Raw genomic sequence first — 21,316 nt, 5'->3', positions numbered from 1 at the left:
GATTTATATATGTTTTAGTGTATTCAGGGTTAAGAACCACGCTAGACGATCCCATCGCGAATATGCCGCCCCCAAGCAAGTGCCGCCCGGGGCGGCCCGCCCCCTACGCCACTGTCCGGAATCCATATATTTTTTAGTTAAATGACTTGCGTAATTAGTTGACCAGGGTTGAGAGATTTAGTAAATATTGTTCAATCGTGAATTAGGAGCAAAAAATCACCAGTAATCTTTTTTCGAATAAATATAGTCCGTCTTTTATAAGCCTGTTGCACAACTCCAATTATGTAATCCAATCCGGTATTAATTCTAGCTCTGTGACATATTAATTTTTTTATTTATATTTTCCGTTGACGCAAGATTTTACATCATCATTTGATTTATATCAATAGCACTCTTTGTACGGGTTAAATTTAACTCTGAAACACATTAACTTTAATGGGTTAGCGTCCCATATGTGGCGATAATTTTCGGTTTACTTTTTCTCCTAAAGTTATAATTCGTTCGAGTTTATAAAAAAAGTGTAGATAAAATGAGTTTCTATAAATTAAAAATATCCTTAGCATCAAATAGGGTCATGCATAGTTTAATTCACGAAAAATATTGTGCCTAAACGGCGCCTTTTTGCCAATAGAGCTAATTAAAAAAAATAAGCGCGGCACTTCACTCAAAAGCTCAGTTCGAGAGCGGTTTCCTTTAGTGAAGCACGTCCTCTGATTTCGCAGCCGCGATCTACTCCACTTTGACAGTGCGTAATTAAAAGTAAGATTTTCACTTAATATTTAGTTTATTTCTTATTTCGATGAATTATAATGGAATAAATAATATTATTACTTGATTGTTTTATAAAGTTTGAGTGTTGTTTTAAAATGTGTGTATGTATCACTGTAGTTCTGCAGTGTATCCGTAAGGATTGTTCTCTTTAAAAATGTTGGATCCCCCTTTTGTAGGGTGACCATTATTCTGGAGTACAATCCGGTGTCTGTCGAATGAAACAAATACTAATAAAATAAAAATATTTAATATTAACATAAGTATTTTGTGACAAAATGATTTTTTTAAAGATTTCATCAGTTTTCTATTTGCTGAAGTCCTCGCAAGTATTGCATTCGAAATTACATTATGTTATGACCATATCAATATTCAATTGCGATATATCTGCTGTCCACGTATTATTAATATTGAAAAACTTGTGTTCAGGATTAACTTAAACAAAAAGCATCAGCGCTCAGGCAAAAAGTCATAAACTAGTAAATAATGAATGGAAGTTAGGGGGGGGGGGGTACTCGGACGATACCCGAATACGAAGACATGTAATGCAAAATAATGTTGGTTTACAATGTTATCAATATAAAGCTCTGAAAATAATCTTTATGTGAAAATATAACATTTTTTTTATAATATACGAATCTCTAATTCCGGGACATATATTAGTATGGAGTTAGAATCTGGCACTGTCCCGCAGGATCCGGGACGAATGGTCACTGGAATGGTCAATGGAGATTGTTTTTTTATTTTAGTGTCCTTTGATATTTTCAAAATCGGGTCACTAAACGCATGGTCAAGTTGATGAATGCTGCACACATTCTTCTTATTGCCCACACCCCCGCCCTCCCCCCGGGGAAGTCATTTCAATTTTTTTCAGGAAAAAGCAAAAGTTGGTTATTCAGTGGTCATTTTTTTTTATTATATCTCCATTTCATTAAGATCCATAGTATTTCATTAAATGGCATGTATTTTTTGGCCAAATTCAAAGAGGCGTCCCCGTTTAGAATCCACGTAAAAAGCAATAAAATCGTGCGGTCGCAGTGAAAACGCTCGATTATCTAGAGTTCATATTAAAGGGGGGGCAAATGCATATTATTCATATTAAGGAGGGGCAAATGCTTCCACCTGTATTTTTAATACCATTCCAAAGCACACGCGTTTATTTTAAAGTTTAAATTTTTAAGCTTTATAAATAATTTATTGAGCAATTTCGATTCGTAATTTCCTTTTAAAACCATTTTTAACACAGAATATAAATATTATGAAAGAGCAATAAAACACTTTTCTTTCAAACCATTAACAATTGCTTCAAACTTATTTTTACCTCGCATAAAATGGTATATTATCGCTAAAAAAGCAACACCGTTACATTTCTGCGAATTCTGTCTGCGTTTTGTGCAAGTGCTATTTTCCAAAAATAATAATATTCCAAGAATTGCAATACTTACCCCTACCATTAGTTTAATTGTTTTCTTAGAAATTAAAAAAAGCTTAAAACAGTCATTTCAGAATTTTTTCATCAAGGACAAAGAAGGGCAAAAGGATGACAATACCTTATGTAAAGCCAAAACTATTTAAATCGGTTGAACCTCACAAAGTCGATCTCTCAAATAGGTAGTTGATTAGATTGCACAGTATTTGTTTTGGCATAAAATATTTACTCTCGACGACCAACAGTATTTGCAGTTATTTGCTTGCAAACATAAAATATTACGAATCAAGTAGCGACATGTAGTATGTACATACATATATACACCGCCGCGACAGTATATTTGTTTTTTCTCGTAACAATGGTGCATGTTTTTTTATTTCATAAAAATTTGCAACTTTTGAGTATTCTGCATTTTTTAAAATAAACAATTATTTATCATTTTTTACTCACATGATACAATACTACGACGTTTTATTGCTGGCGCTTTTAATTTTGTTGTCTAAGTGGTCAGCTTTAATGTTTCAACTCTTAAACTGGACAACTCACATGTCTTATTTTTATTTTTATTTATTTATTTATTTATTACAATTTTGACCATCATGATTTGACACGTTTCCCTAATGAGGTCTTTAAAGAAAAAAAATATTCAAAATTTCATATATAAAAATACATGTACTATATATCAACTCAAACATGCACTCATATACATATACACATTTCAACATATATATTAATGTGGTAGGTCTTCATTTAAATGCACAGACACTTTCGAACGTATAAAATAATAGTGAAATATAACTTGACAATTGCGTAACTCAAAAAAAGGATTAACCCGCAAGATGATAACGACATATTAACACAAACGACTCAAACTGAATAGATCACCACTGTTAAACCTTAGTAATGTCCAGGGAAAAAAATAATCCTGTAGGTCATGAAGGAATGCATAGACAATGTGTCAAAGCACACTCATTTATCAGGTCATTATTACCCTCATAATGACCAGAGAATCTATACAATTTGGTGCATTATATATTGCACAAACAATACGTCATCCGGACAGAAAATAACATCATTATTATTACTCGTTTGCAGTATCTTTGGAATATGTTCATCCAGCAAATTTTACTTTTTCAAGGCGTGGATATATTTCATTGGTCGAATATACAAGCATAATAATTGGTTGACTGCTCTCTGCATTGTTGTGATTCGAAGGAGACGTACTGAATTAACCATACATAAGGTCTGACTGCAGAGGGAAAGGCAGATGACGAGGAGACCATCGAGTGGTCAGACGAGAGACAGTTCAGTTTGGTGACGAGACGACATTCCTGCGAAGAAACGCTCCAGACGGCACAAAGACATTTCTGAAAGACCTCAGAAGACCATTCCGAGGACACCATTCTTCCACCAGCGCTCGGAACAAAGAATATACAACTCTTCAATATTTCGCTTTAGTATATAGTACATATACTATAACTGAATAAATAATTACCAGCTTTCCGACGTCTGTCTTTGCTGTCTATTTCCTTTCGGCCGCAAACCCCGAAATTATTATTCATATGTTAAATAAATTACATATTATCAATAAATATGTTATAGTTATAAACCAACGGCTACATTAGTCACAATAATAAGGTCATTATAACGGCCACTTGAACAACTAAGAAATCTCATCAACCCGTTACGAAAGTTTTGAGCTCGCACATCACACGACGTAACAGAGATCTCAGTAGCACAAGAGCAAACCTTTATACGGGAAGACGCGAGCACAACGATAATACGTTCGAATCTGCATGTATTGCTATTGTTTTTCAAACTCACTGGTTACCAAGGCGTTAATCAACTATTATCCCATACAATAATAACTATCCTTCGAATGAGAAGATGCGCGCCAGGCAATATGTTTGACTCTGCGTCTATTACTATAGTTATTCGAACTCCTTGATTACCAATCATCGAGATAGCCACCTCGTCCGTGTTTTCTCTTAAGACGTAAACACGTTTTTGAGGTGTGTTCAAGAAACGATTAAATTGGTTCGTAAACATTACTATCTGAAATTCGCCAGAGCTGTCTTGAACGATCAGGGAGACTCGCAAGACACAAGCAGAGGCTAATCCACACGAGAGACATCAGCGGATTGTCCAGAGAGCTTCACGAAAACACGACATCACATCGACAATATCAAGTATTCCATCAGCACTCAGCCGACAAATATAACTCGACACACCAGCGAAAACATTCTTCGACCGCATTCGTAATACAACACTATTTTGATGCGTTGGTAAATTGTACCTATTTAATTAACTGTTTATCATTTTTAAGGAACACCCTTTCGGCCTCAAAATCCGAAAAATATATAAATAAAAAAAATAATTGTGGCGCACATAAAAAATATGTGCAATATCTCACATAAATTCAGCTACTAATAGTTAGGAACTAGCATATGGTACAGTATGCGAATTAGCAATAAATTTGTCTCGGCTTCATTATGCGCTAATAATGTTTATTGTGAAAGTACTACTTAGAAAGTGGGGGCTTTTAAAGGCAATGTTCCCCTCTTTTTTTTTGTATATATTATACAAAAAAGGGCTGTAGAAACTTATACCTGAAATACATATAAAACAACTGCAGTTTAGTTCATATTCTTTATTTAAGGTCCGTTTCTACTTTTTTATACATATATTCTTGTTATGATTTTTTTCGGAGTCGGGTCCCTCAAGGAGAACAGGTCCCGGAAAATTGTGCCCTCTCTCCCCCCCCCTCTCGGCAAGCCTGTAGCTGGACACCCCAATTGCTAAAAGTATTCGTAAAAAAAAAAATCCTAAATATAATACATAAATCTTACATAAACTTTCTTCTCCTAACCATATTATTTTTTGAATATGAGTGCACGCATATGTGTACACTTTTTTTACACACATGCGTAAGCGTGCCCGGTTTAGCGGTTAATACTAATTGAGCTTTTATGGAACGACTTTGAACAAACAAACATTGATCGAAAATTGAATAACCATGCATGATTGATTTATGTTGTTAGTTGATGACTAACACTCAAAATACTTGACTTAAAATCCCTCACGAACTCCTATGATTTCTATCAGAGTAATATTGATATTCTGATCGATTATCACATACCGTCTTTTTCCGAAAATAAGACATCCTCCGAAAATAAGCCCTAGCGTGATTTTCAGGAGTTTTTGGAATATAAGCCCTCCCCCGAAAATAAGCCCTAGTTAAAATAATGTGAAAAAAAAATCGTTAAAAAATGCTGTTGATTTATTAAGTATGTTTAGCTGCCCTAATACCTACTCGTATTTCAGAGAAATGTTTGAAACAAAATATTCCGAGAAATTCATTGTTTACCTCTACAGTTCATTTCAAGCAATGCACCAGCACGTGTCAAAATTAATTCTATGAATTTATCTTAAAAATACAACTAAAGCAGCAGTATGCATTGTGCGACAGTGCAGGTATAACACTTGTTCATTTCAGTCTTGTAAGTCTGATTATTTCCTCATACGTAATTTTATTTTTTATAAAGTGAATAATTTTTATCCTCAGTTAAAATGAGTACAAAACGAAAGAGCTATTCCGTCGAGTACAAAAAGGGAATCGTGGAAGACTCCAGGGGTGTAAATCTTGTAACCTTCTGTAAAGAGAAGATGCTGGATCTCCGTATGGTTCGCAAATGGCGTGCAGACTACGATAACCTGTGTCAACTGGTGGGCCAAGGAAATGAGAAAAAACGCAGAGTTGGATCAGGTCGGCAGCCGTTATTTTCTGAGTTGGAAGAATGCATCTGGGAATGGATTGCCGACAGGAGAGCAATGGCTTTGGTTGTGCGCAGGGCTGATATTCAAAAGTTTGCTCTTGAAACAGCAATTGAATTTAATACATCCACAGAAGAATTTAAAGCATCGTCACACTGGATGGACAACTTCCTTCAACGACATGAACTGTCTCTAAGGAGATCAACAACAATGTTTAAGCTGGAAGACAATTAAGTTGTTAAACGTGCACTTGCGTTTAAGCTTTTTGTTGGTGGCATCGATTTTTCGAAATACCAACTCTCCAACATGCTTGCTATGGATGAGACCGCGGTATTCCTAGGCCAAGGAGTTCAAACGACGGTTCACCACAAGGCTTCCTCGTCAATTTACGTTCCTTCTACCGGTTACGATAGTGCACGTGTTACTTGTATTTTGGCGATTCGTCTAGATGGCAAGAAAGTATCGCCATTTTTAATCACTAAAGGTAAAAAGACCAGATTAAACGCATTTCAGGAATTTATGTCATTGAAAGTGAAAAAGCCTGATGCACCCAAGCAGTTATAAGAAAGTGGGTTGATTTTATGCTGCCACCACTGTTGAGGGGTCAAAATAGAGGTTTACTAGTTTGGGATTCAGCCAGTACACACCGCGCTAAAGACATGAAAAACTTTCTTGCTGAGAGGAAGATCGATCAAATAATGATTCCGGCAGGAATGACTGCTTACCTCCAGACACTTGACATTGCAATAAACAAGCCATTCAAGGATCATTTGCGGATGGAAATCAATGAATATATTGAAAACAGAATGGTGAGAAATCATCGAGGTAATTTTGTAAAACCAGGCTTACAAGAAGTTGTGAATTGGGTAAAAAATTCATGGGACAAAATTGTTTGTGTTTCCAATGCACTACGAACAGGCTACTTAGACAAGAAGTATTCATTTAACTATAGCTATATTGCAAGACATGAGAGATTCGGACCAATGATTCAACAGGAAATGAATTTGGAAGAAAATCAGAACAGACTTCAGAATTTGATCATTTATGACGATGTTCCAGAAGAAGATGACATGACTGTAATTGAATAAATTTAAATTTCTGTATTCTGTGTAAAATAAATAAATATTAAATAAAAATATATAAATATACTTTTATTTTTGCCCTCCCCCGAAAATAAGCCCTAGCGCGTATTTTGGACCAAAAAAAAAGTAAGACAGTGTCTTATTTTCGGAAAAAGACGGTACTACCTACGTTTTCTTATCATGATTGTTTTTATAATTTAATATAATTTACCGCAGTGGAAGAGAAGGCGCTCGCCTCATGACCCCCAAAAGGGCCCTAGCATTTTTGAAAAATATTTTTTGGATTAATTATTATAGTTTTTACTATAATACGATTAGATACTTCAAAGTTTCCTTCACTTTCCGTAGAAAAAAGAGTTTATATGCACAAAAGCATTATTTTATTTGTAGCCTTGCACATGGTTTGATTTATTGCTTCCTCTAAAAATCGCAGACGATAATAAAAGTCGATGGGGCGTTTATGCGTGCACGTGCATTTGTATTTCTGAGAATGCATGCGAACATTTTTCCTTTACCTTCCCCATTATGTAATTAGGTGACGAAATATTTTTAGTCAGCAAAACGACGACTAAATATCGTTGATTTAAATACATTTAAATTAGACATTCGTTGCGAATGTTACGGGCGGATATTTTTCAAAGTTGTCTGTTTTATATTATAATAATATTTGTGTAAATTTAAACATTAATCAAAGGGTACTACAATTTACCGACTCTTAAAAAAAATTCCACTAGGATATTTTTTTTTTTAAATACTCACATTTAAAATTGTCGCGAGGTTGTCCAAAAGTGGATATAAAAGAATATAGTCGAAAAATGAGCGCATAATCTTTGAACTAATTTTTTTTTCAAAAATAAATATCGAACAATGCGTAAAAAATAACAAAAATGTAAGAAAAAAGAAGTTATCGAAGAATAATCGGCAGAATGCGAACAAATAGAAGAAATTCAAAAGCAACCAATAGAAGAGATAGATGGCAAAATTTTTCTCAAGATATCGCTTTATGACTAGAGGTTGTATCTGATATTATTTTAATTATTAAACCATGGAATATTGGAGATATAACGTCACTGAAAGTAAAATATAAAGACAGAAATAAGACGTACCTCAGATATATTTTAATGACTAATAATGTTTCACAAAAGGAGTAGATTGGACATTAGAAATATGAGAACAAAGATCTCTGTTACAATATGCCTAAATGAGTTAATCACCAATACGCGGTGTTATTTTACATATGCATTTCTATTATATCAAAATAGCAAATTACTCACCAGTCTGATGTCTCAATGATTCATAATGTTTTATAAAAACAAGTAGATTGGACATTAAAAATATGAGAACAAAGCTTCTTGTTACAATACACCTAAATGGCAATCTAACATTAGTTAAATACAGTAGAACCTCTGTTTGCGAGAATAATATCCGTTCCGGAGTCGTATATGTAATATGTAAAAACGCTCTTATATCAAATTAAATTTTCCCATAAGAAATAATGGAAACTAGTTGATTCATTCCAAAACGCAAAAAAAAATATTAATACAAAATACACAAATATTTTTTATTATTTATTATTCATATCAAAATCACCGATATGTCAAAATCAGCTCAATAAAATATTTTTATCGTTTAGTGGTTCTTTAACTAGGAACCTGCCTCCTTATAATGATTTGCCGAAAATATCACATTGCACTGTCATTGAATAGATTCGTGGCTACAGCTTAATTCAAGTGGTGCTTATCCACGAAATTTTGTACTGTTTTCCACATTTTACAGCTATCCTTAATCTAATTTTTAATGAGCAGTTTCTCAGCATCTTGCTCCTCCTCCTGAGACAAAATATTCTCTGTAGCTTCGTGATGTTGCTCTGCGATTCATATATATTAGTTCTTTAGTGGTCAGTTCCTGACCATGTTCCTCTACCAACGCAAGAAGTATAAAAAAACAATTCGGTTATAAAAGTTGTGATAAACCTATAATACTATTGTAGGTCACCTATGTAGGTTTTTATTAGCTACTTAATGGTACATTACGTGACAACGATTTATTTTAAATAATGGCCGTAATTCTGGAGAGAAGTTCACGGATAGAGCTGGATGGCCAAAATGTCAGCTGTTCGGCTCGCGTTCCAAAAGGGTTGATCTTGGCTCGGTTCTTGCTGTGGTGGATGCTCTGCGGACGTCCAGGGGTTCTGCGACAGGACGAAGTTCCAGGCAGGCGTCTCGGAAGTATTCGCTGGCGTAGGGTGGACTTGGGTGAAGCTGCTTGCTCCCGTGCCGATGGCAAGAGTGATGTGATTTTGTATGAAAACTCCAGCCCCTTATATAGTAGACTTCCGTCAATATTATTGCGCAATATCGTCCTGTTTCCCACGGTTTTTGGTCCTCACGCAAGTGTAATTTTTCTCACGATATCGTCTCCCTTGCAAGGTGCAATATTCATCATCCTGGATTTTATTATAAAATAATCCGTGACGTATTAAAAGTAAGATGTCATTTCCCTTTTTGCGTGGGATTGTCGGTTTCAGACTAGTTTGTTTATTTTTAATCTAGGAAGACGTAAAATGTTATTGCAAATTCCCCTAATTTTGGTCGCACTTGATTAGCAGATCCGTGTGTGGGCGAGGGGTCGATTAGACATGGGAAACTGTTTCATCGTCTTGTCTGAAGAATATTTTAATTAAGACGACTTAAAGTAGCGGTTGTTAATTTTTTATATCGCTGTTCCCGAAAGCTCCACTATTTCTTTGACGCGCTTGATTAGTACATCCGCGCGTCGGCGAGGGGTTGATTAGATATGGGAAGCTATTTTATTCTTCGATTCCATATCTAAATGTAACCGTAAATATGTGGTCCCCACACTATTGAAAAAATAAAATCGAAGTTAAATACTTTAATTGTATAGTAGACCTGAAATATCATGGATTCTTTTTTGAATTTTAGAATTTTGGATGAATTGATGGAATATTGTAAAAAAATGAAGACTAAGCTCACCGATAATAAATCATAAGATATTGAGGGACTCGGTCAATTGGGCGACGGTCAAATGGGCGATTCAAAATGGGCGACGGACAAATGGGCGATACAATAATAATGCATTACAAATAAATGTGATGCAAATCATGATCTTATAATTAATTAAATAATTAACATAATTTAATACATATACGTACAAACGAAAATATAAGTAATATTTTTTAGAAAAGAATTAAAAGATGAAAACATTATTCGGTCTAAACAAAATACAATATACTTACATAAGATATGTGTATATATTTACTTATCATTTGTGCATATTTAATCATAAAATATCACTTAAACAGTTTGCTTTTTTTATTCAAGAATTTAAGAGAGTTACCCGATATCATAAAACACTTGGGCTTAAATCGGTAATTTTATTATAAATACCTATTCTACCTGATAAATGTTTATAGTGGGCCCTTACGCGAATTTTTTTTTATGTTTTAAGCCTTGGAAACTACTGTGATAACAAACTTTTGGAAATTCCAAAAATCGCATATTTTACAGTTATATATTTTAAATTAGATAGGATAGTTATATATAAATATAATAACACAGAACAAGCGCTGATAAGTGTTTATCGTGGATTTTGCCCTTTACGCGATTTTTTTTATATTTTGAGACTTATAAATTACTGTGAGAACAATTTTTTGGAATTTCCAAAAATCGCATATTTTACCCTTATCTATTTTAAACTGAATAGGGTAGTTATATATAAATATAATAACCCAGAAATAGCGCTGATAAATGTTTATCGTGGATTTTGCCCTTAACGCGAAATTTTTTGTTTTGCCTAGGGACATCACAGGAGCAAGGAATAAGAGTTAACTAGATAAAAACCTAAAATCTTCTGAGACAACTCGAACCTTGGAATCTACAATACACTTTACCATGACATACTTTATTAAAATCAGTATTTGTATATTCTATTCCATTTTAGTCAATATGTTATTGCGTTGTAACATATAGCAGTTATAAAATGCAAAGTTTTAAAATGTCTCTAATAATGTAATGTGTAAGTTTTGATTTGGTTTAAAAATTAATACGATTTATCGCAAAAAAATACATATAACTATGGAATTCCCAATAGATGGCTAATCGGCCCTTTTTTATTTTAAGGCTAGAAGAAAAAAATAAGCGTGACTGTGACTGCACTTCGTCTGCAAGCTCAGTTCGAGAGCGGTCTCCTTCGGTGTAACACGTTCTCTGAATTTCCAGTCGTAAATCTACCCCGCTTCAACAGTGTGTGATAAAAAGTAAGAGTTTAATAATTTTCATATTTAAATGTTTCATAAACTACTTATAAAGTGACAAATACATAATAATCTCAAAAAATGCAACTATGTGTAAATTGCCTTATATTTAATAACAGCAATAAATATAATTAATAATGCATACTAATAATTTTTAGTGCATATGCTGTGTATTATATATTATAATTCTCATAATAATGCTTCACTTTCAAGTCAAATTTCATTACATATAATATAAAAGGTGCATATCATATTTGAGATGCTGCAATAGCATACGAAATATACGTATGCTATTGCAGCATCATAAGTGCGTATCATATTGAAAAGGTGCAAAGCTCGAGGAAGGACAATTTCACGATGTTGAAGCAGTTGTTTAAAAGTCACGCATGTTGAAGCAGGTGTATGTAAAAGTCACGCAAAATGTCAAGTCACAGCGTGGTCGATAAATGTTTACATTTTTTAAATAATTTTTTTTAGCGTTAAAAAATTGAACAAGATCTTCTTAATTTTAAATTTATTTTTAAGTACATATTTTATAATTTTGGCTTCCTTGGTGCGGCCTTAAGACTGCCGTCAGAATTTATATATTTGTTTTCTTTTTATAAATAAATATGAAATTCTTTAAAAAATGAATAATTATCGCGGGTTTTTTCCCACTTAAACCCTAGATTAATCTACCCAATATCTTCTCCGATCCTTCAAAAGATATCGATTCCCTCACTACCGGGTAAATTTTATCAATCGTCGGTAATTGTCTATTTGTTAAATGAAAATTGTGGATGCACCTTCTAATCACTGATTTGTCAAAGTCATCCACAATATTTTTTTGTTTTACAAATCCTCGAATTTTTCGAACAACCACACGTGTTCCAATATTTTTAAATTCCCAAACAATTGCTTGCATTTTTTTGACCGACAACTTTGTCGCTTCGGCTACCTGGTACATAATAGGTACAATCTAAAAATACACATATTACTTTATTCACAAATAGTTTTATTTTAAAAATAATTACTGAATCGTTGGTTTCGTACATATTTTTTAAATATTGCTATATATTCGCGGGTACTCGATGTTTATATAATTATGCTAATTAGAAGTGCTAAAAATAGGCAAGCTGGATCAAAACTCGTATGAAGGACGATGATCTCACATGTAGCAAAGAATATAACAATATGTATATACATTTAAAACCATTTCTTTTGTTTGTCCCAATAATGGTCTTCCTGTTCCTAATTTACTATACTCCTAAATCTCGTTAGTTGGTGAGCACCGTGTATTTCACAAACTAAACAGACGACTGTTCTAATTCTTACCAAATCAACCACTGACTTTGCCCATTTATCCCTGATGATGTCATGTTAACCACTCCTGTGTTAGCGCTGACAAATCAGAGCTCAATTCATTTACTAATTCTTTATCAGGAACCAATAAGTTCTGCACTTTCGCTGTCTAACACTACCATAATTGAGGAAACGGATAAATTTTGAATCCTGGCTTCGTTTTAAAACCACCCTTATCCCAAAATACTGTTCTTTACAAAATACAAAACATATACATTCAATATTTTTTTGTTAAAAAAGTGACTTACAAAAGATAATTAAAATCGCATTTCTAAGAAGGCAGTCTGGACTTTTGTCCTTGGGTATATAAGCATTAAACAGCGTTTCATAACCTTTTCTTATTTTTACACACGCTAAATATACCTGATTCTTGCGCCTAATGCTATAATTTATTTTTAATTATAGATAAATCAAATTTGATCATAAATATTAATAATTTTACTAATATGTAAAATAAAAATATGAGTAATAACTACGCCTAAGATTTATAATTATTTGTGCATTATGTAATAACCGAACTATCAAAATCGAATTACCAGCTTATATGATTTTAGGGGATTGTAACAGATCTCTCTATTTATTTATAACTAACTAATTAACACCAATTATCGATCCGAAATGTCTCGCTTGTGATTTTTTCGACGTTTTCTATTAAAATTCGTTACACAATGTGCAGACTTATAGAAAGCGCCGCTGCTTAAATATTTCGCTAAAAATAAATCTCAGTGGCGACTCACCCCTTTTCATCAGTCAAATAACCCGCGACATTTGAAAAAGGTATTTTTGATTAGCGGTAAAAACACCATAAGAATAAGTTTTACGATATTGTAGGTCACCTATGTAGGTTTTTATTAGCTACTTAATGGTACATTACGTGACAACGATTTATTTTAAATAATGGCCGTAATTCTGGAGAGAAGTTCACGGATAGAGCTGGATGGCCAAAATATCAGCTGTTCGGCTCGCGTTCCAAAAGGGTTGATCTTGGCTCGGTTCTTGCTGTGGTGGATGCTCTGCGGACGTCCAGGGGTTCCGCGACAGGACGAAGTTCCAGGCAGGCGTCTCGGAAGTCTTCGCTGGCGTAGGGTGGACTTGGGTGAAGCTGCTTGCTCCCGCGCCGATGGCAAGAGTGATGTGATTTTGTATGAAAACTCCAACCCCTTATATGGTAGTAGACTTCCGTCAATATTATTGCGCAATATCGTCCTGTTTCCCACGGTTTTTGGTCCTCACGCAAGTGTAATTTTTCTCACGATATCGTCTCCCTTGCAATGCAATATTCATCATCCTGGATTTTATTATAAAATAATCCGTGACGTATTAAAAGTAAGACGTCATTTCCCTTTTTGCGTGGGATTGTCGGTTTCAGACTAGTTTGTTTATTTTTAATCCAGGAAGACGTAACATGTTATTGCAAATTCCCCTAATTTTGGTCGCGCTTGATTAGTAGTTATATTATATATTTGGTTGGGTTGATTAGATATGGGAAGCTATTTTATTCTTCGATTCCATATCTAAATGTGACCGTAAATATGTGGTCCCCACAATATTAATATAATTTTTACCCGATTCTTATTTTTTTCAATTAATTAAAATTAGGTTTTATTAATCTGCCCTAAATTTCGCGCATCAGCATTTCATCTCTCCCCATTAATGTGCATTCTGTATATGAATTACATTAATGAATTTATTCATAATTCCAAATTATTTATTTACGTATTTCTTAACCCTTTAAGTAGTGAGTTAATTTATACACATTTGTTAATTTGTTAGTTCCTGGGAGTGAGTTAATTTTACGTATTTTTCCATAATTATTTCTGTTTTTATTTATTTTATAATAAATTATATAAAAATATCAGTGATTCGATTTATTTTACTACTTTTTTGCATTAGTATTTTTTAATTATTTATTTCAACACTTTTCTAATAATAAATTTTGTTAATTTATTTTAGATATTTATTTTATATTATTCGGCTTTTGTAGATTTTTATGTCAACGCAGTGGCTTTCAATATTTTTTATAAAATTAGTATAAAAATTTTTGTTGTTATTTTAATTTACTTCGTACTCTTTAATTAATTGGTATTATTTTCAATAGGAATTATTTACATCAATTTAATTTTTTTTTAAATATTACATACATATAATATTGTTTATTTATTATTTCTTCAGTTATATATGTAAATATATAACTAGCTGGGGTACCTCAAAACTGAAAGATCGACATCAGTGATGATATTCCGCTAATATTTACCATTTAGTGTAAAAAAATGTCATTCCATAACATTTCTTATAACGAGAACGCCACTTAATTTAGATTATGAAGTGGATAATTTTGTGCTTCATTGCACAGAAGTGCTGTCCTATATCAATAATACTACAGATTCCATCGACATATAGAAAACAATAAATCCTCTAAGGTGTTCGGATGTATCTTGATATGTGCATTAATTGAGCACTGTTTACCTTGTATAATCCCTTTCTGTGCAATATCCTTTTCTGGTCTGGTTGCCAAATAATGCAACAGACTCACTTCAGTACTTTTAGTGAGTGATCCTTTATTGCTACGAATTTTCTCACTATATTTATTATAAATTGTTTTATATAAAGTGGCCAATTTTTACTCAGGACACATTTTTTACTCAGGACACACTTAGGAAAAAACCTTCTATGAAATATGAAGCACTAGATGCATTGATATTTAAAAAATATTTTTCAAGTCAATGCAGCATTTTTTATAATAAATAAATATTTTATGTAACGAAGATATCGAGGCCAATTAGACCGTGTAGCTCAAAATTTTGTTTATTTTACTGACAATCTACCAGTTTACAGAAACTATTTGCAATTTTTGTGCTTTATTATTTACAATATTTTTATCCTTAGGGTCTCTGGTTTGATGTCATCTTCTCGTTGTCCTTCTTTTTTCATATGCCAGATTCATTACCTCCATTGTGTAATTATTGCTGTAGCGAGTTCTTTAGTGTTGTTCTAATCTGCTTTTTGTACGTCCTTAAAGTGGTATTAAGCTTCTTCCTCGACTTATTGTTTTCTTTTTAATTGTACATTGTCATTTCAAATATTTTTGTTTTGCTGGCACGCCAGCTTCCTCTTCTACCACATTACCGTACTGGCGCAAGGTGAGTTGCTTTTTCGCAACAATAATTCTTTCAGTTGCTGGCATGGTAGCGACCCGCCAATCAACTTCCAGCGGCCAGTGACCCGCCAGTCAACTTCCAGCTGGCATGCCAGCAACTGGCAGCGTGTAAATTAGCCCTAAGTATTCAGTTGAGAATCACTGGATATAATTATTGTCACAATTTTGTTATAGTTTTGATGCTGATCATATTACCGAAGGACCGATCAATTGCGCTGTGATGATTTTTAAAAATTAAATAGCAAAATCATCAATGATGCTCTATAAGCTGACACAAAATTGTATCCACTCGCAAACGTATAAAGAAGTCACGCGTCGCAAAATCAGTAACTGAAATTCTTAGTTATTAAAAAATATAATAATCTTCTAGGACAGATAGATTTAATAACACCTTGATTAAAAAAACTGTTATTTTAATAGACTTCACTTCTTATCTATAATTTATCAATTGGGCATTTCCTAATTTGTGAAAAGAGTTCAATCAAAGATACGCCCTAAAATCGGTTAAAAGAGGTTGTATGTCTTGGCGTCGTGTTGGTCTTACTTATTCAATTGCATACACCAGGAAGTGTTGTAAATATTATGGAACGTATAATGTAACCACACTCGGAAAGAGAGAAATAGAACAAGAAAGCTTATCAGTTTAATGGGGTTTTGTGTTTTCAACAGGTAAATGAACCGAAGCACGTATGACAAATTCCTTATTCGTGTCAGGGATTTTTATTTTTTAAGACAAAGTTTGTTGTTATGCATTTCATTTTTGAGCGACAATTAAGATCGTTATTTGTATGTGTTAATTATATGTAAAATTTTCTGCTCTTTAAATTTAAAATGTGTTTTATTTTTATTTAAAAAAACACTTGCAAAGGAATTTAATAGCATCTTAAATTTCGACGGGCTAGATAAGCTAATGTAGTCAAATTAGATTTATAAAATAAATAGCATTGTCACAATGAAAAATATCTATGGTATCAATTAACAATTTTAATCTGTTTACAAAAATAGGAATTTTTCAAGGAAATGATATTCCATACAGCACAAACATTCATATGGCAGCATAATAAGCTTTAAATTTTACCAGTAAAAATACCTTACCCGACGTTTACCACCAGACAGCGAAAACGGTAGTTATACCCATAGCACTAGTTACTATCAGCGGACTTGTTACGGGTAGTAATAACCATTCCAAGTGTTAATATTATAATTATAACAATTATCATTTTACGGTTACATACATGAACACGGAAAATTATTAGGGAATTTATAACGATAATATTAAATTACTCTCCATCAATTAAGTATGCTAATAACAACTACACATATTTAATATGTAGAAATATTATTTTTACCAATATTTAACAAATAATGGAATTATTTTATGTGTTTTTTAGGTGAGCTTCAATATGGCCTCTTACAATTATACTGTAAATCCACCCGAGTCTGCACAGCTTACTTCCGTTAGTACCACAATTAAATACTTTCTGAACTTTTATTTTATTAGTTTAAATGCTAAAACGTTGTTGTGTATTTTCTTTTACAGGTGAATAATTTAGAAAATAATGAAACCGAGAAGATTAAGTTGCGGATTAAAAAGCGTATTAAACATTCAGATTATAGAATGACCCCACTTGATTATAAAGGTCCATACTTTCAACCAGATGCACTTCCAAACAATTCAAGAATAAATGAAGAAAAGCAGTTTCCGTGTACTTCTACAAGACCAGATGATGCAATAAGGAACGAACCGAATAGTGGTTCAACATCATTGGGATATATTGTTAACGAAAATATGAATAGAAACAGAACAGATATGAATAGTAGTTCATCATCAGTGGTGTATGTCAAACGCCCATATTTTCCTGAAAATACAGAATACAACAAAGCAAGAATAATACAAGAAATGCCCAGTGGTTCACCATTATACAACCAATCTACATATAGAAAACCAGCTGATTCAAATAGGAACGAGCCGAATAATGAATCATTAAGATACAATACCAAAAGTAATAAATATAGTGACGGATCACTTACAAATAGTGGTTCATCGTCAACAACGCCTGACAATAGTAATATAAATTGGAACGAACTATACAGGTACAATTTAAAACATATGGATATTGGTTCACAACCATTGGGGCAAGAAGAAGCATTTATGCATGGTGGTTCACATTCAGTGAATCCTGCTAGCAGGAACCAAGTTTATAAAAATAGTTTACAAAATAACTGTGAGTATAATGGATCACAATTGCATGTTGCAACCGATAACCCATTTATGAATAGTAGACCAACATCTACGATGCCTGTTAGTGACAATTGTATAAATTGGAATGAATTATATGCACATAATTTAAAACAGGCGGCTTTTAATAAAAATGCATATAACTCCATACATACTAGTACGAATAATCATTTACGATCGGTAAAGCCTGTGGCTTCCAAAATAATGAAGCGTAGATACAGAAAAAATATGAATTCTTTGCAGGGAGACAAGAATTCACTTGAATTTATACCACAATCTCCAGGGACTGAAAACAACCCAACTACCGGTTCATCGATATTTGAACATACAGCAAATAATAATATACATCAGAGCATGTATCCAAACAATCTTATGAACAATGTTTTCACTAATAAAAATATGTATGAGTCAGAGAAAACATTCGATGTCCAACCATCACATGATGATACTCCATGTCTTCCAGAAATTCAACAGAACAGTTTGGCCCCACTAGTACGAAAGGTTAACACTATAGTAAATAATCCATGTTCTGCTGGAAACGACCCTTACAAACTAAACCCAAACGATTCAACACTTTGGAGGCATATTGATCTAGTAGATAAAACTATAAACCAATCACATAAAACAGTTGAACCTGTACTTGCAGATCACGTGGATAATATTACTAATAATATTGGTTTCTCACCTTTATTAAGTGTTGATAATATAGTTAATAGCCCACGTTATACAGTGGATGAACTGTTCGAAGAAAACATTAACAATTCAACACCTTGGAGACATATTGATGTAGTAGATAATTATATGGATGAATTACATAAAACAGTTGAACCCGTACTTGCAGATCATGTCGATAATATTACAAATAATATTGGTTTGTCCCCTTTATTAAGTATTAATAATGTACTTAATAACCCATGTTCTACAGTGGATGAACTGTCCAAAGAAAAAAATAATAATTCAATGCCTTCGAGGCCTATTGATACAATAGATAAAAATACTGATGAATCTTATAAAACAGTTGACCCTGTACTTGCAGATCATGTTGACAATATTACTAATAATATTGGTTTGTCACCTTTACTTAGTATAGATAATATAGTAAATAGCCGATGTTCCTCGGAGAATGTGTTAAATTACAAAAACACAAACAATTCAACACCTTGCAAACATCTAGATCTACTAGATAAAAATATGAACAAATCACATATGGCAGTTGAATCTTTATCATCAGCAGATCGCGTCGATGATATTACACATAACAATATGAATCAATGTCTTCTAAATATTGGTGTTGACAAAGAATTTATGAATCATAACTCAGCATTGTTGAAACATATTGATATTAACAATAAAAACGAGAGTCAAAATAGCCCTGTAAGTGAAAAATCCCCGAAAGAATATGACTTGGAAGAAATAGTTCAAGAAACAAAAAGTAAAGGAGGGGTCTCAATATTTTTAAAGGACTTTGAGTGCTGGAATAAAGAAATGATGAAAATGTTTTTGAATTCGATAACTGAGCTAGATAAATTAGATAAAAATACTTTATATATGACTATGAAAGATATGATTCAAAATTCAAATTCGGAAATAGACGAAGAACCTAAACAAATAAAGCTACAAGACATGCCATTATTAGAAAATGATGATGATATTCAAACGAATGATGAAAATTGTATAACCACTAAAACAACTAAGAAAAGAGTGCACGATAATCTTGTTGATTGTGATAGGTTAAAAAAGAAGATTTTAAGACAACATGAAAAGAAAATAATAAATGTAAATGAAAAACCAAAGTTTTCTTTAGAGAAAATAAAATCAAAAATACAAAATGATCGAAATAGAAAAAGTAAACATCGCAGCTGTCAATTCTGTAATGTGCTTTTTAAAAATAGTACTCAGCTCAACTTGCATATAAATACAATACACACAGTAATAAGTTTTCCTGCTCCAAAAAAATAATATATTCTCTTCAACATTTCACGGAATAAATTAAAAAATGAAAGTAAGAATACTACTACAATTGATAATATAATATAATACATGGTTACAACTTACAAGTTTGGTTTTATGAAAGATGAGCCCCACCTGTGGGTCTCATCCTCCAGGAAAAAATTATAGTGGTTTTCTCTGGTGCATGGTGACCGACTTTTAGATAATTTACAACAAACGTGAATATAAACAAGCAATTAATTCTTACCTCAAACTGTCGATATTGTCAAGAGCAGATCGACTAGCTACCACATCTTTTGCGTTGGTATAATCTATTAAATATGCCCAGCAAAGGTCCGGCAATTTTGGAACTTCTTACCAAAAATAATCAAAGTAAAGAACCATAATTTATTTAACTGTAATAATAAATTGGTTAATGTTAAAATACATTTGATCAAAGGTACATAATCAACGTTGTTCGTCTACTTTCTTCTGTATGTACTTGTATTTAAATATTCTTACATAGTACTATTTAGCAAGATTAATGATGTATTTAATTTTCCTTAGGTTAATCCCAAAAATAACAAAACACGATAGAGGTATAACTGAAAAAGTCATTATACAGTATGTCAGAAGTCTTCATGTAATTATAGAATAGCATAATAACTGTGTCACTAGCTCGACATATTGGAGTATTTTACCTAAAATAATAATGTGGACATATGCTAAACAAACTGGTCATGTTTTTCTTACCAATGTTGCTTGTTTCTGTAAGTACTTTAATAACATATTGTTGCATTTTTACTGAGTTTATATTTAATAAATTTATTCTTACACAGGTCAACCACAAAAACAAGGAAGCTAGATCGCATTGTAACAAAAAAGTTGTATTATCACATTGGGCATGGAAAGCCTTTATGCAATTACAGAGGTGCATAATTTCAACAAATTAAAATTCCAGAAGAAAATTGTATCGCTAGTTTGTCATCATTTAAGTATTAAAACTACAATTAAAAAGAAAAGTGTATATATATTTAGGATTCAAAAAACTTGTCAGGGTTCTCTTACTGACATTGCTTGTTTCTGTAAGTATTCTTATACTATTAATACTTTTTTATTCTTACTGATTTACATATAGTGAATAAACGATGTGTACATTTTCTCTTCCACAGGTCAATCACAAAAACAACGAAACTGGATTTAGATTAATTAAGAAATCGTATTATTTATTTTGGGCATAGAAAGCCTTCAAGCAATTATATAAAAGGATAATTTCAAGAAATTGAAATTTCAGATGAAAACTATATTACTGTTCGGCAACATA

At 32.7% G+C, this 21,316-nt stretch overlaps 1 protein-coding gene across 3 annotated transcripts; it reads left to right on the top strand.

The window, feature by feature from the left end:
• Positions 1-674: 674 nt before the first annotated feature.
• LOC148227232 (uncharacterized) lies at positions 675-20,697 on the top strand. Of its 3 annotated transcripts, none has more exons than XR_015812104.1 (4): positions 675-759; positions 11,193-11,329; positions 17,216-17,281; positions 17,365-19,892. XR_015812104.1 is itself a non-coding variant. In XM_088202895.1 (4 exons), the coding sequence occupies exons 2-4, from the start codon at positions 17,228-17,230 to the stop codon at positions 20,562-20,564; spliced, it is 744 nt and encodes a 247-aa protein (XP_088059021.1). In that variant the 5' UTR covers positions 11,202-11,329; positions 17,216-17,227; the 3' UTR covers positions 20,565-20,632. The 3 variants fall into 3 exon arrangements, 1 of the variants encoding a protein (XP_088059021.1); XM_088202895.1 differs by lacking the exon at positions 675-759 and adding an exon at positions 20,560-20,632 and having other exon boundaries at positions 11,202-11,329; positions 17,365-18,049; XR_015812105.1 differs by lacking the exons at positions 675-759; positions 11,193-11,329; positions 17,216-17,281; positions 17,365-19,892 and adding exons at positions 20,350-20,486; positions 20,560-20,697.
• Positions 20,698-21,316: the final 619 nt, after the last annotated feature.

The sequence above is a fragment of the Plectrocnemia conspersa genome, unplaced genomic scaffold (assembly GCF_051122295.1).
Source record: "Plectrocnemia conspersa isolate PC_06_02 unplaced genomic scaffold, ASM5112229v1 ptg000013l, whole genome shotgun sequence".
NCBI lineage: Eukaryota > Metazoa > Arthropoda > Insecta > Trichoptera > Polycentropodidae > Plectrocnemia > Plectrocnemia conspersa.
The sequence above is the reverse complement of the archived record's forward strand: the minus strand, read 5'-3'. Positions and strand labels throughout refer to the sequence as shown.

Bases quoted from the DNA above. Each gene is read 5' to 3' on its own strand.
- LOC148227232 (XM_088202895.1), top strand. From the start codon at position 17,228: ATGGCCTCTTACAATTATACTGTAAATCCACCCGAGTCTGCACAGCTT. The intron at 17,282-17,364 runs GTTAGTACCACA...TTTCTTTTACAG, and splicing joins AGTCTGCACAGCTTACTTCC to GTGAATAATTTAGAAAATAA.